General features: G+C 41.6%; 1 protein-coding gene across 3 annotated transcripts in view; it reads left to right on the top strand.

Moving 5' to 3' along the window:
* The window catches only part of Mast4 (microtubule associated serine/threonine kinase family member 4), a 587,536-nt gene that overhangs the window by 254,315 nt on the left and 316,267 nt on the right, over positions 1 to 16,954 (top strand). The window contains exon 1 of one of the 3 annotated variants that reach the window (XM_023705162.1): positions 8,720 to 8,794. The exons of the other annotated variants lie outside the window; for them this stretch is intronic. Within the exon in view, the coding sequence (XP_023560930.1) occupies positions 8,741 to 8,794 (54 nt within the window). The 5' untranslated portion in view covers positions 8,720 to 8,740. Of the gene's footprint in view, positions 1 to 8,719; positions 8,795 to 16,954 lie in introns of those variants that run through there. 3 annotated transcript variants of the gene reach the window in all.

Here is a 16,954-nt window from a genome sequence, read left to right as displayed (position 1 = left end):
ACAGGCCTGAGCCCATGTTATGGTGGGTTGATCTTTTGCTTGTGCTTTTTATTAAATTGCAGTGTCCTCCTGCTTTTTTTTTTTTTTTTTTTTTTTTTTTTTTTTTTTTTTTTTGAGACAAGATCTTGCTGTGTTGCTCATGCTTTGAACTCACTATGTTGCTCAGACTAGCATTAAGTGCACAGTGATCCTCCTACCTCAGCCTCCCAAGGGCTGGGATCACAGGTGTGTACCACCATTCTTCATCTTCCTGATTTAAATATTGAACTAGACCAGGGCTGTGGTTACACGGTGACATGACCAGCAAGGAAATGTGATTTTGTGAAGAGTTTGGCAAGTTTCTGAAATGTTCAGAGTATGGAGCACGATGTAATAGACACCTCTGCAGCTGAGCTCCAAGTACAGCCATTTCTGCCTAGTCTTTAATCTTTTCTTCTGTGAGTCTTATTCGACATATTTTAAATTTTTTATCTTGCCCTGCAGATTGGTAATTATTACTTGGCATTTTTGGTATTTTGGCATTCTTTTTACTACACTGTCTTCAGTATGAAATTTGTTGCTGTCACACCCTTATTTCACAGCCTCTCTGTTTGTTTCCTCCAATCCAGAGCAGTCACCATAAATTTCCCTTGTGCCTCCACCAACAGGATGAGATTGGAGGACAGTCTCTTCACTAAGTATTTACTTCATTTAGACAGCATAACAGTTTTTTAAGAGGTGCCTTTATCTTGTCACCCACTTTCATCCAATTGAAAAACAGTTGGAAGACAAGATACTGAGGAATGAATTAAATGTTGCCACTGGTTTGGAGATAGTTGGGTGCAAATCCACATGGAACAAATGCTTGAAATACAAGGAGGAGAATAAATTATTGGTGACAACATTGTTCCTGAGCATTGCAGCCTCCAGAGTGTGACAGTGTTGGCCTCAGTGGGAACAGCACTTTGTGGGCAAAGGCTCATCATCCTAGAAGTCAAGCAAGCAGTGACTGAGGCTGTATTTACATTGTTTGCAGCTCTCTTAGAATTGATCTTTTAATACAGCAGAATGTCTTGGCTTCAGTAAGTACACATCCTTAAAAATCGTCCTAGTGTTCCTGAGGTCATTAAACTTAAGTGAGACAAACTAATGCCCCTGTAAATGTTTCAATGTATATTATTATTCATCAGTTATGTCTAGTGAGACGATTAAGGTAGTGCTTAAGAACACAGACCCAAGCCCGTCTGCAGTTGAGTCTCATCTCCACTTCTGACCAGCTCTGTGAATTCAGGCATGACTTCACCTCTCTTTCTACTTTTCTTCTCCTCATCTGTGAAGTAATTCCAGTACCTGTTTCACTGGGCTGCTAGAAAAGTCAAAGTCACTGATACTTTGGTACAACAGAAATAAAACTAGTAACTATTTTAAACATGTACATTCACATGAGCATTTATTCTCTTTCAAGGGGCATGCCGTGTAAAGTGGGCAATAAAATATGCTACTGTGACCTTTTATTGTTGCACTAAGATGGGGTCAGGTTCAGGAAGCCCAGTGAGTCATGCACTAGTCCTTTTTCTTTTGGGAATGCTTCAGGATGAAGTGTTCCTCCAGAATTATGAATTAAGGAGTTAAAGACAAAAGTCTTACAGTGTTTCTTTAAATACCTCTTTTCAGCTGCATAAGATTAGCACATTTTCTTGGCAGAGAACACCTTTTAGCAGGAACAGTTTTCGTCAGTAGCCTTTCTTATTTTTCTTCCTGAACACTTCCTGTGCCTCTGTCATCTGCCCTCCTTCCATTCTCCAGGCTTCGGCATTTCCCTCCCACTACTTCCCATCCTCTGACTTAACAGAAACAGAAAATCCCTGTAGCACCGCAGTTCATTGATGTGGGCCCTGCTTCCTTCCTAGCTGGCAGGCCACTGGATGTGTGGGACAATCAAGGTGGAAATGCGCCCGTAGCCGGGGAAAGTCACCGTGCATGGCGGTGGCGTTTCTATGGCATTGCTAGGATGCACGTGGCTGGTGGGGAACAAAAAGCAAAGCCCCTGCGTGGTGCTCTCAAGCCATCTGCTCCTGACCTCGAGGCTCTGCTCAATTACTTTCAAAGCATTTAGTTTTGTCTTAATTGGGTAACTAGAGATACCTGTAGAATCTTTCTGTTTATATGATTTCTTTAGGGGAAGCCAGGGTTTCTGGGACAAAGCCTAGAACTTGAGGGCAGGGGGGCTGAAACCCCTGACCTCCGCTTTGTTGGTATTTATTTAAAAATACAGAAAATGATAAAGCCTCGAATTTGTATTTCTGGCAATATTCCAGATGGGACTGACCAGGCAGGCCTCTTCTGATTTGATTCAAGGCTTGGTGGGAGCTGAGGGAGTAGCTCACTGGAAGAGTGTATGTGTAGTGCATGCAACATCCCACCCAGAAGCTGAGGACTAGGAGGGTGGTAGGTGCTAGTCCACATGGTTTGGGCTTCAGCAGCAGTTTAAGGAAAGAAACACTATCAGCAAAGATGAAGACATCTTTGTAATTAATTATAATTAGTTTGTAATGAAACCTCATCTATGAATAAAATCACATTGTTTAAAAAAACAAAGAAAATATTTAAAACCTTTATGAAATCAATTATGTAGTATTTATAACTGGAAATGAGTTGAGTCAATGTTTGGGTGGTAAAAATTATTGCCTTGTAACGGATGATACATTGTGTTAACTTGAGAAGTCTAGAAGCTTAGCTAAGTAACTCAGCAGTTCTGCCTCCTGGGCTGTAGAGGACACACTAGTCTGGGATGTTGTTCATTGTGTCAGTTTGAAAGTTTAGAAGTTTAAGTGACTCAGCAGGGGGCCAGGGTCCTCACTTGGTACAAGAGGAGGGTGCAGAGATGGTGTGAGTGCTACACTCACCTGGACTGAGGGTGGATGTCCTGCGTACAACATAAAGGAGGAAAAGAAGCTTGCTCTCCTGCCTTTTGCTGTGTCTGCCCTCATGAGCTCTTCTTTCTCCTCTGCCGAGCCACCCTGCCTTGGAGCCAGCTGAGTACGGATGGAAACCTTCACAAACTGTGAGCTGAAACAACCTTCCCTTCCTTAATGCTAGGATATCCTTAATGTTGGATATTTTGTTCCAGCAAAGAGACAAAAGGAACTAATAGGTGCAGTTACTCTCCATTGCCTCTATGCCCCTAAGAGCCAGCATTCGTCAAGTGTACTCATGCCTAACATGTGCCAGATACTTGTCCTGTTTATCTCACAGACCAATGGAAGAAGCATCTATATCCATCTTACAGATAGGGAAACTGAGGCTCTGCGAGGCATGCAGGGCTGACATGCAACCAGTTGTGGGTGTCTCGGACATTTTCTACTATGACAGACTCCCTTCCACCTGTGCTATGTTCCTCTGACCAGTGTCCTGAAGTGGAACTATGTTTCGTTTGTTTTGCTTTTTACATTATGTAAGTAAAAGTATGTATTAGCTAACAAGTGGAGAATAAAATAACGCTGTGACTTACACATGAGGGTGATTTTATTTGTACTGGTTTTATGTCCAGTTCAGGTCTGCTGAGCATCAAGTCCTTGTGAGTGAAAGGGAGTGACAAGATGACCTTTTGTGTACTCCCCCCTCCCCCCACCAAGTGCTGATGGTGATAACGCTGCTGGCAGAGATGCACACATGCGCAGGTGTCCTGGCTGTGGGGGTATGGGCCTATAGTTTGTTTCTCCCATGAATCTGTGGGATAGGCCCCAGCTGATTGGCCATGAGGTGAGTTAGGTGAGTCCTACCCCATAGTGCACTGTTGGGCTGATTGGCCTTTCCGGGGACGCCGACTATTCCCAGTATGCCTCTAGGACAGATGAAACTCATCAAAACAGCCTTGAGGAGACTGTGCCTCCCCTGCTTAATTTAAACCCCAATCAGGTCTAATTATCAGAACCATATTACTTGCTGGCAATAATTTGCTTTGGGTACAACTCAGAGCGATGTTGAAAATTTTATTTTGCATTCAGAAAATTGCTTTACCTTTTACACACACCCCCTCCAGATTTCCCTATGGAAAACTGGTTCTCTTAATTTAGGCATCTTGTAATTTTTCTCATTAAAAATGTGTGGCATGTGATATCATTAGTTTTTTTCTAAATTGAAGTGACTTAAGTGGGTTGACATATGTGCTACAGTGTAATTGTGCTGTGTTTGTGGAGCTCAAGTCAGTAATTACATCCATAAACTTATTGTCTCTGGTAAAATATGTTAACTGGTCTTTGACATAAAATTCATTAATTTGAATCAATATAATGCTCTGAAATGCTCTAACAAAGGACCATTGACTGATGGATACAATGTGGTCTAAGACCCAAGCATTTCTCTATGAATAGCAGTAAACATAAACATTTTCTAAATAGCTTGTCAATACCAGGAGTCCCAAAACACACTTATTTTGAAGCCTACAAGAAATTTGAGTTATGACATGAGTCCAGTAATTGAATTTGCTGGTTTAAAAAATGAGCGTATCCTGGGATTTGTGATCTCTACAATATTAAGCTAGTTTGAGGACAAGGTCTTAGAATTTCAGATCTTTACATCCTCATCTCTGGATGCTGAGATACTGGATTGTTGGGGACTGGAGCTGGCATCTGGCCCCATAGTGTCCATGAGATTTTCTCTGACTACCTCAGGACATGCCAGGGCTCCCTTCTTTGAGGTACCTGGGAGGGTTCTGGGTAGCCTGCCTTTTCTGCTTTCCTAATACTGAATAACCTTGCAAAGCAAATTGAAATGTACCAGAGTTGAGAAGTACATTTAAATTCACAATAAGAATTTCATCAGGAATCCAATCACAGGGTTTTCTTTTGACTCAAGGCTGCAGGCCTACAAAAATGACATGAACGCAAAATCTTGACAAAAGAGAAATCCCTACGATTAGATAGATGGTTTTCACACGAATTGTCTAGTTTGCCTCCTCAGCAGTTCCAGGAAGTAACAGCCACAGGAGAAACGAGCTGCATGACTTTCCCACACAAACTGTTTTCCTTTCCTCCCATCAGACATGTCCACGTCTTTTCTGAAATAGCAAGAACAGCTTTGAAGGCGCGTCATCACTTTTCTCATTGCTGAAATACACAACTCAACACCCACAACTTAGAAAAGGGGAGGTTTATTTGGGTTGAGGTTTATAGTTGAGGTAGCCCAGGAGCAAGGCAGGACAGCATCAGGCCAGCGGTACGGCAGAGGCGAATTTCTCTGGGCATGGTAGACAGGAAGCAGAGTTGAGGCAGGAGGGGGAAAGGAGAGAGCACCTTCCTGAGTCTGCTCACAGGGACCCACTTCTTCAGACCAAGCAGTACCTCCTAACCACCACAGAGCCATAGTGCTCCCATAAACTAATCACTTCCCCAAAGTCTGGCCTATGGCCCAGAGGCTTTTGGTGAACTGTAACAGAATGGGAGGCGACTTCCACTGGTTAGGAAGCTGGCAGCAGCAGAGAAGGAGGAAGGGAACTGCCCTGGGCTGCTGCTGATTTTGCTCTGCCATCCCCCTCATGCCTTGTGTCTTCTTTTGACTTCCAGGTCCCGGTGCCTTTCCCAAGACACTTCCTTCCCTCTGCACCAGTTTCTTTCTTTCCCCATCTTTTTTTTTTCCTCTTCCCTTCCACTCTTCCTCTCTCCCTCCTTTGCAGACCTACACCAAAGGGCTCCCTGCCCGCTGGTTCTTGGAGGGGAGGGGGTGTGACCTAGTATTTTAAGATAGCATCATGGGACGGAGGAGGATGAGGAATGGAGAATGAGACAGAAACCATGGCCCCCTGGCTCTTTCCTTGTGGCTGACTGTTCTCCTTAAAGTGAGGGTGCCTGTTTGGTGACTGTCCCTTCCCAGTTCCCTCCTTCAACTCTGGAAGCAGCCGTCTCCCTTTTCCTCTTCATGCCTGGGGGTAGTGAGGGTTCCCTATTTCTGTGAGTAATCTAGCAGATTCAGCTGGAGCCACCTGTTCTAGGAGTACCACGCTTCCTACAGGAGCCCACCCTGATGCGCTGGGTATGCTTGAGCTCCTGGGATGTAACTGCATTGTGTGGGTGTAAATCAGCTTAATTTACTTGTTTAATAAGCACATCAATAAGTAAGTACTAGGTAGAGAACAGGGCGGAAGTTCCTGCCCTTGTGGTGTATACAGGAAAATAGACAAACACAGACAAGTACTGCGTAATGCCTGGTAGTCATAAGTGTTGTGAAGGAAAGGATATTGCAGAAAGAGTGTTGGGATGGACTTTTAGAAGAGGGGACACACGGTCATTCTCTGATGAAGTGTGCACCATGTTTTGCGAAGCACTCAAGAGGGATAGTATTCTAGTGAGGGAACCTGAGGGACCCTGAGTTGGTAAAATGGTTAGAGTCTAGAAACAGAACAAGGACAAGTGTGGCCAGAGTGAAGAGAGTTGGGCTGGGGCAAGTGCTCTGAGGGATCCTGACAGGTATGCAGGGCAGATTCCTCACGGTGTGGGGTAGGTATTGAAGGATTTGGGGTGAGTAGAAGAGGAAGGCTCTGGACTCTTGGAGCAAGGTGACGTGATTTATTTGGGTGGCTTGACCTGCCCTTGGTAGTACAGGCTATGGCGAGAAGCAGAGGAGGAGGCGTAAGACTATCGCTGGCATCTGAATAATGTGGATGGCCTTTTGGGCTGAATTTTCCTCCTGACCCCAGCCCCCAAGAAAATATGTTGAAGTCTGAACCCCATTACTTCACAGTGGGAGCTCATTTAGAGAGGTGTCTGTGGAGGTGATGAAGTTGAAAGAAAGTTATTAGTGCTGAAGCTCTAATTCAGTGTGGCCGGTTCCTTTATCAAAAGAGGAAATTTGGAAATAAAATTTGGAAATAAATGTGGTGTGAAGAGATACCAGAGAACATGACCCTCTGCAGCACAAGGAGAAAGCCTGAAAAAGAGGCATCTCTGTGACCTTCAGAAGAAACAACCCAGCCAGCACCTTGAATTAGGCTTCCAGCCTGCAGAGCCAGATGAAGATGGATTTGTTGTTTTAGCCCTCAATCTGTCACACTTTATTCCTGTAGCCCTACCACCTATAGCAGGGCACTTGATGGGACTGACAGCGGTGGGGCAGGGATTGGACATGAAATAGGTTCTGAAGTTAAAACCAGTACCATTTCCTGAGAGTTTAAATAGGGATGGGATGGTGGGGCCCATGAGGGAGAGCTCAGAATAGGGAAACTACAGACCAGCCAGCCGCACTGACTGCAGGCCACTCTCCGATGAAAGCTATTCGGGTGGGATGACCATAAGGCCCCCACCCCTACTCCCCAAGACTGCAGGTTCCAGGGGGCTTGCTTCAGTTGCCCATCCTGTGGAGTAGGCTCTCCTAATTAGGGTCAGACCCTGCTGGTAGTGTATGCGGGATGCCACTAGGCAGTATGCAGAGACCTTCAGTTTGGTAGTTTTTTCTTGATACATATTATGAAAAAAATGTGACTAGCACAACAAAGCATAATTTTAAGATATCATCACATAAGCCACTGTTAAAATTGAAATATTTAATGTTTCTTAAAAAAAGGAGTAATTTTAAAAATAAAACTGCAAGCATGCTAATGAACAATAAAAATTGAAACAAAGTAGTCTGTAATTTAAAAAATAAAGTTGTGAAAAAAATAATAGCACATGCATTTTGTGTAGTAGTATGTGTAATACATGAATATGGGAAAAATAAATGTACGTGATGTGTTTGAGACACAACCTGAAGCATTCTTTGTGTGTGTGTGTGTGTGTGTGTGTGTGTGTGTATTCAGTACAGGGCCTACAAAGTCTCACTACACAGATCACACTCCCAGTGATCCTCCTGTTTTCAGCCTCCCAAGCGCTGGGATTATAGGCATGAGCTACCACGCCCAGTCTCAATGGCTGTCTCAGCATGCCCCGGGGGCAGGGGTGGGGGCGGCCCGCTTTAGTCCACTGAGCTACCTGGCCAGTCCTGTGAAGCATTCTTAATGAGTTTCCTGGGTGATTTCTATGCAGTCACAGTTGTGACTATTGCTCTCTCAGTGCCCCCAACCTGAGATCATGCTAGTGAAGGCTGTACCCAAACTGTATGAGCTGGGTGCTAAGCTGTATCCCAAGCCCATTTACTGTGAATTTTAACTACTGGTCACATCATGAATTTAATATATAGAGAGCAGTGTTAGTTTTTAAAGGAACTAAAGTAGATCACAAAATAGAGTATATTGCTGGTATTGCTGTCAAATTATTTCAGAATATAAGATATAAAATTACAGTGACAAAAGGCTTGCATGCCACATTCTGAGGGTCTGCTTTCGGAGGTGGGGGTGTCCTTTTCCCTCTCCAAGTTTGATAACTTGAGCTATTTTGTAAGGCTTGACTTTGAAAGAAGATGCGCTAAAATGCTCTTGTCTCCCCCATACTTATGGAGGTTTTCATGAATTATTGTGATTAGTTCCATGGGTTTCAGCCATCTATGATGTCATAATGGAAAATATACTCTGTCTTCTCAGTGGCATATTTCTTTGATGTTCATTTTGGTTTCTGATCCCTGTATCGATATACTTGATAATTGTTAAATCCCCCTGGCTTAGGCATTCTGTCAATCAGTTTATTTTCATAGAGTGTTCTGACTTTGCAAGCTCCTAGATTTCTTTTTTGGTGTTCAAGGGACTTTAATAATTTCGATTTGTAATGCCTTTGCTGTATTTAAGTGCTGTGTTCAGTTATGTTACCAGGATTCAAGAGGTTCTGCTACAACAGAAATGAAGACTTCAGTTCACTCAGACAGGTTAAAGTACACTGGAAGAGAAATTCAGGTGCTTAAGGGTTGCCATATGCTGTGGTCTGGGGTTGGGGCTCTTTATGGGGTATTGGGGTATCCACGAGACAGGTGATCTAGGATATTCGTCTTGTTTATTTACCATCTACCTAGTGTCTAGCAGGTTATCATTAGTGGCCTAAGGCAAAAACTGACTTTATGAGCTAGGTTAAAATAGAAAATGTTTGTATATGTTTGAAGTTTATTGATATGGTACTGTGTCCAGATACTAGAGCTATTTCCTTGCGGGTGAAAGTCTATTGAATTTATTGATTTGTAATATTGGAAAAAAAACAGCCCCAATTACGGATTTGTAGTGTCTTTAAAACATTTATGAATTTAGGACTGAGAAACCTAGAGGTAAAACAAGCCAAAGGGTTAAACGACACTAACTTTCGGTAAGTTTGATTATGTTTAATTTTCCATCTTTCTCAAAATTACAACTTGCTTGTCTCCTTATTTCTTCTGTCCTGCCTCTGTAATGGCTTGGATTGGAGGTAAAATATACATACCAGAGACAAAACTATCTCTGACTTGGGATGAGAAGTTTATTCTTTTCCAAGCATATATATGATTCATTTCTGAATTTAAATTCTTTTGAATGGAATTTTAAGAAGTAGCCGAGGAGCACTTGAAACACTTTTATGATCCATTGTGTGTTTTTTTTTTTTTTAAATGTTGAGATCTTTAGCTTAGAAATCTCTAATGATAGACTTTTAAAAAATAAAACTCATGCCAAAATTATATACGCTTAGTTTTCATTTTTCCTTTTGGCTCTCATTTTGAGATAGAGTAACTTATACTTGATTTAAGGAATTAGGCTTTTATTAATAGTCTGCTGTGAGCAACTAAATTCATTGGGCACCCATTATTTCATGCCTGATATATTGTTTTCCACAGAGTATTCTTGTAAATATGTTTGCACAATGCAAATTAGGCTGAAATACTAAGCTATCAGCTCTGTACCGTTAAGGGAACAATAATTTCTTCAGAAAGTATGATCTGTGTTGAGGGATGTTTGTAATTTCTAAAAGGGCTTACTTAACAGGTGAAGGCTTGGTGAAAGCATTTAGCATAGAGATAAAATGTGTCTCATTAAGTTGCTACATTATGCACATGTCACCTCTTCTTTTGTCATTCTCTAATAGTTTATTTTCATAGCTGAAGACTGCTCTTTTATTACTGGTGGTTATAGCAGCAAAACGATTTTTGTTGAGTTTACCTAAGTAACGGAAAGGGCTTCTGTTTCTACAAATTAATGAGGAGGAATTCAGCTTCCTACATCCCCTGCGCCCTGCTCTTTACAGTGAAGGAGTCCTACTTGCATATGTAAATAAGCTACTCAGCTCACAGTCCCGTGGAGCCCACGGAGGTCCAATCTGTTATTTTGCTGATGTTGATGTCATTAGCCGGGAGGTAAGTGGTACCAGGAGACATCTCTCAGTCTGGAATGACAGCGGAGTCTGAAGGCTGTCATTTAGGACAAGAAACAGATTCTTGAAACTTAGAATTTTGGTGATGAGAATGAAGTCACAAATTTTGTTTTTAATGCTGGTGTGAGTGATAGAATTTAATATTTTTCTTGAGCACAGAAAACTATGTGAACAAATACATATACGGTAATTTACAAATCTGGAGGTTTATCAGGCTCATGGTCAGAAAGCTTGATATCTAAGAGTATGGTCACTCTATCTGCTTGGACTCCTGGGTGGTCTTCCCAGCTGTATCATAACATGGCAGTGGTAATGAGACAAAGAAAGTATGCGGGCTCGACTCTCTCTTCCTCTGCTTGTGAAGCCTCTAACGCTATCATGCGATCCCATTCCCATGACCTTTCCTGTACCCAATCAATTCCTAAAGGACTCACTTCCACATGCCAGTGTCATAGGAATTTGGGGGATTAAGTTTCTAACATGTGATATTCTGAGCTCACATTTTAGTCATAGCATGTAAAGAAGTTGATTTCCTGAGAAAACATGCAAGACAGCCTTGCTTGCTTTTTTTTTTTTAAATGTACTACATTTATTAAAATCAAAGATGCATTGTTCTTCCCCCAGATATGTCAGCAGGTCTGGTAAACTGGAAGACTTGAAAAGGGGAGGCAAAAATTGTTCATGTAGGTTTTCCTTGAAAGTGTGGCAGCAGGCATGCCCAGCTTTTAATGAATAAAGTTCTTCTCAGGTTTCCATGTGGCTCTGACTGTGTGACTCTGTCCCCAAAGCCCCAGTTTGACGAAATTCAACTGTATGGGCAACTAATCACCATAGATTTTTGTTTGCAGTTGAGTATGTAGTGCCTATTTTATTGAAAATTAATGTTACTTTAAAATGTGAGTCACAGATAAAAACTTGCTACGAACTATCCACAATTCTTTTATTTTCACTCTATATACAATACATTAAAATGACATTAATCCCCCAGGCTCTTCCTCAGTTTCGATTAAGATATACGACGGGAATCTCTGCATAACTACATTGATTATTTCGTAGACCTATTTGTTCATTGCAAGCAGACTGTTGTTCCAGATCCATTGTACCTATGATAAATGAGAGAAAGTGGAGACCAGCTTCAAAATACTCACCTCTTGAAAGATTCACTTACTTTTTAATACCAGCTTTCTTCCAACTGGGAGTTTAAGATTCAGATCTCAGGTTTGATATCAACATCTGCCTCCTGCTGAGTTCATGGTACAATTAGCTAATTAAAAAAAGATAACATTTTCACCTTGGAGTCAGAAGAAGAGCAATAAACCACGAGCCCAGGATTTAGTTAATTTGCACATTGACTATAATTGTATATTTAAGGCTGAGATTAATTTTTTCCCCTGATGAGTGGGAGCCTGGCACTATGCATTGGAACCCTTAAATCAGTTGTAATCATTCCATGGGGGAGGTTAATAAGGGCAGAGAGGACTCCAGACCTGTTAATGAGGATAAGTACTTATTTACATATGATAACTTCTTTTAGAGAGAAAAGTAAAAGCATTAAACCCCACTTATGATAAACCATTAAGTTTAAAGGATAATTTTAAGTTGGTCAAACTGAATGAACAATCTTTTTCCCCCAAACACTGTATTTCTGAAGTAAAAGCCTTTGATTCTTTTAAAACGGGAAGTCATGCTCAGCTTTTTTCTTTTTGTTTTGCCGAGTAGTCAGGGTATGAATGAATTGTAGTTCTTCTATTTAAAGCATTAGTATATTTTTCTAGGTCAGCTGAATTTCAAGACTGTCCTTTCAATTTTGTAAACAGAGTAGAGAAAGAATACATATTGGCAGCAAAGTTGTTTTTGGGGAGAGGGAGAAAAAGCTATATTCCTGACTTGCAGTCTGCTGCTTATGAGATTATCTTTTCAAAAGATAAGCATGACATTGTGGACACCCGAGGACCGATCATTGGCAATTCAAGGGGGTGTGATTGCAGATGTCTTAAAAGCAATAGAGCTGTTATTCCCAAAAGAATGGAAAAATTATGAAGCATTGTAAGGTGGACACTGCAGTTTCACCTAAGTGGGGGGCTCTTTCACCCTTCTCTGTTCATAGAGTGCTGCAGTGCCGCTCCTTGTTTGAGGGTCCTTTTGCTGCCTCTGCCTTGCGTCAGTGTCTGGGAGCTCAGGGATTTGGTGGGACCATCTGTCTGCTGCTGTCGTTTTGCTGTCTATGGAGATGATACTCAGAAGGCAGCCTTTGCTTCAGCCCTGCATTATTACTGGTCCACTTCAAAAGACGGAGAAGCGCCACTCTATACAACTTATGGAAGCTCCTGTGCCTGACTTCTCATTTCAAAATATGATACCTTGGACTGTGTGTTCATATGGTTTGCATGATGGAGTCATGGTCAACTGTTGAGACTATCCAGGTGATCCTTTTCAGACAGACAGACACAGACAGACAGACACAGAGCTGGTCTTAAGGAGAGACCACTTTTACACAGATTTAAATAATAAAGTTAAATCTGTAGGTGAGTCAAATATAACATGAAGTTAGGGGAAGAGATTTTTTTTTTTCTGGCTGTCAGAAAGGTGAATCTTACCAAGATGATGGAGAAAGAAGACTTATTTAGTAGACCTGACGTGGTTTTGGTGAGGACTCATTTTGGTTTTAGCTAACTCTACTAACCTCTAGAATGCTCCCTGGTGCACTCTGCTGATTTAGGAAGATGGACTTGGTGATCAGAGAAATAATATCTCCATGAGCCTTAGGATCTCTGAAATGGAAAAGAAATGATTAGATAACAGGAGAATGAAAATCTGAAAGGAAATGCTTTAATCCTGAGCCATATGACTTTATTGTACATATGCACATGAAAGGCTGTTTTTAAAGAAATGATTGGTACATAGCACATGTGCTTGTGGGGGGATATTTATCAAGTGTTTTTGTTATTAGATTTCCAACTAAAACAAATACAGTGCCGTTAAACGCTGTCCCTCTCCCTTTTCTGACCATTTCGTCACCATCCCACGCCGCCCCACCATGTCCTTCCCCCCTCTCGTCCATCCCCATCTTCCATTCACTGTCAGGAAGGGCAGCCTCCGAAGAGCCATTTCAACTCTGCCCGGCATCGCCAGAGACTAGTGGACCCAGCTTCTTCAAAAGTGAGTGTGTCCTGTGCCCTGGGTGGCGGGTGTGCATGGCAGTGTGCTTCCTCTGCAGTCAGCGCGTGGTGGGGTTTTGTTCATGCTCGTGTATTTCAAGGCCTTAGAATATGGATCCAGGGAAGGGGCAGAGTGTTCTCTATTTATTCGAGACTGTGCATACCAATAGCATTCTTGTAAACCTCCAACAGCCTTGAAATAAAACAAAACCTTGATGTGTAGCATTTGCTGGATTCCATGGTTCATGCATTCTCACCATGGCCAATTCCAGCTCCCTGAGTGCGGTCATTGAGTTCAGTGCCCTGCAGAGTTCTCCCAAGGAAATCATGTTATATTACATGTAGATGCTCTGTCATTGGGCACATATGATGATATAAACGCTGCTACTATGCAGCAGAAGAATTAGGTGATGAAAGTTTCAAATATCTGTTATCCTTGTCTTTGATATATGTAACTTAAATTTCAGTATTTTAAATTGATTTATAGCGGTTAAGTTTTTGCCATTGGTTTGTAAAATTTCTGAAAATTTACTGACTTGATGGGATGCGGCTGTCATGCACTGGTTATTACATGTGTGCTGAGAATATTAAGACCATTTGGCCATGTTGAGACTGCTGAGCTCTCTCCCCAGCCCAATAGGGGGTATAACAGTGAACAAAAACCTCAGAGGTTGACTAAGGTGCAGACACTTCTACTATAAAGCTAGTCGCCATCTTGGATGATTTTTTTTTTTTTTTTGAGGGAGTAAGTAATTCCTGGTTAGAGCTTGTGACTATGTATAGGATACAGTGTTAATCCATCAACAATACTACATGGCCTATGTTCAAGTATTTAAAAGTAGACTATATGGATGTCATAGCCCATTATCATATTATCAAGGTCCTGTGATGTCTCTTCCTCCTAAGTGTCAGGTAGCTCGAGAGCCTTGGGATGAAGTCAGGTAAGATTTGTTGCTGTGCGTGGCAAGAAAATAAACTAGCTTCAAGTAAGTCTGGTGATTTTCTCCTGTAAGATGTGATGTTTGCTGAAATAAAATGTAGCTCAGAGTATAACAGGGCTTTCTTGGGCCCACCTATGAATTTAACCAATGAAGCCTTGATCTACGTATGAATGACACACATGCTGTAATGCATCGTGTACCTCTGGTCCAGGTGTTTTAAGATGCAACTCAGCATGTGCTTTTGTGTTGTATTTTTTCCCTTTCTTCTTTTGTCCTCTGTTCATTTTATTCTGTCTTGGCCTTTTACAAAATGCTGTACCTCAACACCCAATGTGCTATCTAGTGAGTGCTCTATAAATTAGCTGATTTTCTTCTTTTGGTGGTAAGAGGATTTTTTTGGTTATTCCATTTTGATTTGAGCAAGAATCATGGCTTCTTTTTCTGCACAAATTTACACAGAAGCTCATTAAACTGCTGGGAAGAAGACTTCTGGTGCTTGCGTGAGTGGGGAGAACCATGCCCCCCAATAGTCTTAAAAGGCCAGATCCTTTCCTTTCCAAAACACTGCAGAAGTGGAAATTTGAGGAGTACCTAAAAACCTTTTCTAATATTAAGGAGAAATGGAAGAAGCCACTGTTCGTTGTGCAGATGCATTACTGCAACAATAAATGGCAAAGGAAATCTGCGGCTGTGGAGCCAGTGACCTTTCATTAGAAGCACGCTTGGCTTGCACTGTATCATTTTTAATTGAGTAACGTGAGTTATAAAGAATTCCTACAAACTAAAGGCTTCCATGTTCTAAGAGTCGGTAATAATTTATAGTAAATGAATTGCCACGTCTTTTGAGAACCTTGGTTTTAATGTGAGTCTGTACTGTATACTCAGGGAGGAAGCGTGGTCAGGTAGAAGCATTCAGCTTGTGTGCTGCAGGGTGTGGTACAAAGAATCTGTTGGGCTGGGTGCAGCCTGGCTTTGCCCGGCACCAGGTCTGTAGCCTGGTGTATGTGGTCAGCACGGAGCCCGCACTAGTCAAGCTTTTGTCATCAACAGAATGAGGAGAGTATATAAAAGATTCTTTCAATCAAATTTTGCAATTGTTTTCCTTTTCTGTCAAGGCTATTTATTTAAAACTAGATATGTTATCTTTTTTTTTTCTCTCTCTCTTTTTTGTATTTTAGGGAAGGGTATACAGGGTGTTCAGGTTCACACTACTAGATCAGACGTGTAGTGATTCTCCTGTTTATAGCCTCCTAAGTGCTGGGATTATAGGCATGCACCACCATTCCCAGCCTCAATTGCCTGCTCAGCACACCCTGGGGGAAGGGCTGGCATAGCAGGCCCAGGGATTGAACCCCAGGTCCCTGTGCCTGCTTGCAGGTGCTTTAATCTACTGCGCTATTTGGCTGGCCCTACATTACCATTTTAGTCTGAGATTTTTGAGTGACATTTCTCAATCCTAAAATCCCTCTACAAATGGCATCATTCTTTATTACTGGCAGAGCCCTATTAGGTAGTCTTCTCCCAGTATCCTCAGTGCAAGTTAATTGTTAAAAAAGAACCTGTAAGAATAGACCAGATACAAGGGGCTCATTTTCTTCTTAAGGAGTTGGCTAGTTTTCAGCCTCAGTTTTTACTTGGCCTTAAAAAAAACTTTTGTTCTTTGAATATAGGCAAACAAGCCTTTAAATCTGTTTTATTTGAATAAGACTGAAGTGTTAGGGGGAGATCAAAGATAAGTAATGTACCTCTGATTGGCTAAACTCATCCACTGGGAATGTTTAATGTGTCTTTCACTTTCAGAATATGCTCACCTGCCTGTCCCCCAGTAGGAATGCTGTTAACACAGCAAATGAACAAAGAATGAGGCAAAACAGGCAGTAGGAATAATAGTTCAAAGACCACAGAGCTGTTATTTGTGGAGCTGCTAAAGGCCTCTGTTAAATCAAAATCAATTTGATCTGGGAGCATCAGGGACACGATCTGGTGGACAGAAGAGAACATGAGTGTACAGAGGATTAGTTTTCAAATCTCCTGACATTTCTGCACAAAAGGATGATGAAGATTTATTCCCCATGAGCTATCATTTTATACTGGAAGCTTTGCTGATCCAGAATAAATAGGTTCATAAAGATTGTATTGAAATTTTGAGCATGTGAAGCAAATATTGGTAGGCATAGCATCTAATAAATTTTGAAACCAGAAAGTCTTGTAACATTTTATTCTTCTTTTAAAAAAAAATCCCAATATATAGATAATTCAGCTACCAAAACCTGCACGTTGCTGTAAGATACATCGTTTCAGTCTGCTGTAGGGATGAAAATCTTTTATTCCTATTCTGAGCAATTTCTCTCCCTTTCTCTAATGAGAATGAGGTGTATAAAACTTGGGCTCCCCGATGGGAAAAGGAGCGCAAAGCTGTCTCGGAGCAGATGGTCTTCTGTTCGCAATACTATAAACCTTTTAGGATTGATCTTTTTTTTTCCATTTTTATCTATCTGAAGAGTAAATGTCTGTGAGACCTTAGGAACCCACTGTGCAGCGGGAGCAGAAGATGCCTGGACTGAGTTCATAGCTGCACAGATGATGTAAAATAAAGGCAATGGAAAAATCATGAAATCGGGTTTTT

The sequence above is a fragment of the Octodon degus genome, unplaced genomic scaffold, assembly GCF_000260255.1.
Source record: "Octodon degus isolate 3935 unplaced genomic scaffold, OctDeg1.0 scaffold00001, whole genome shotgun sequence".
Classification (NCBI taxonomy): domain Eukaryota; kingdom Metazoa; phylum Chordata; class Mammalia; order Rodentia; family Octodontidae; genus Octodon; species Octodon degus.
Note: the sequence above shows the minus strand (reverse complement) of the source record. Positions and strands in the feature narration are given on the sequence as shown.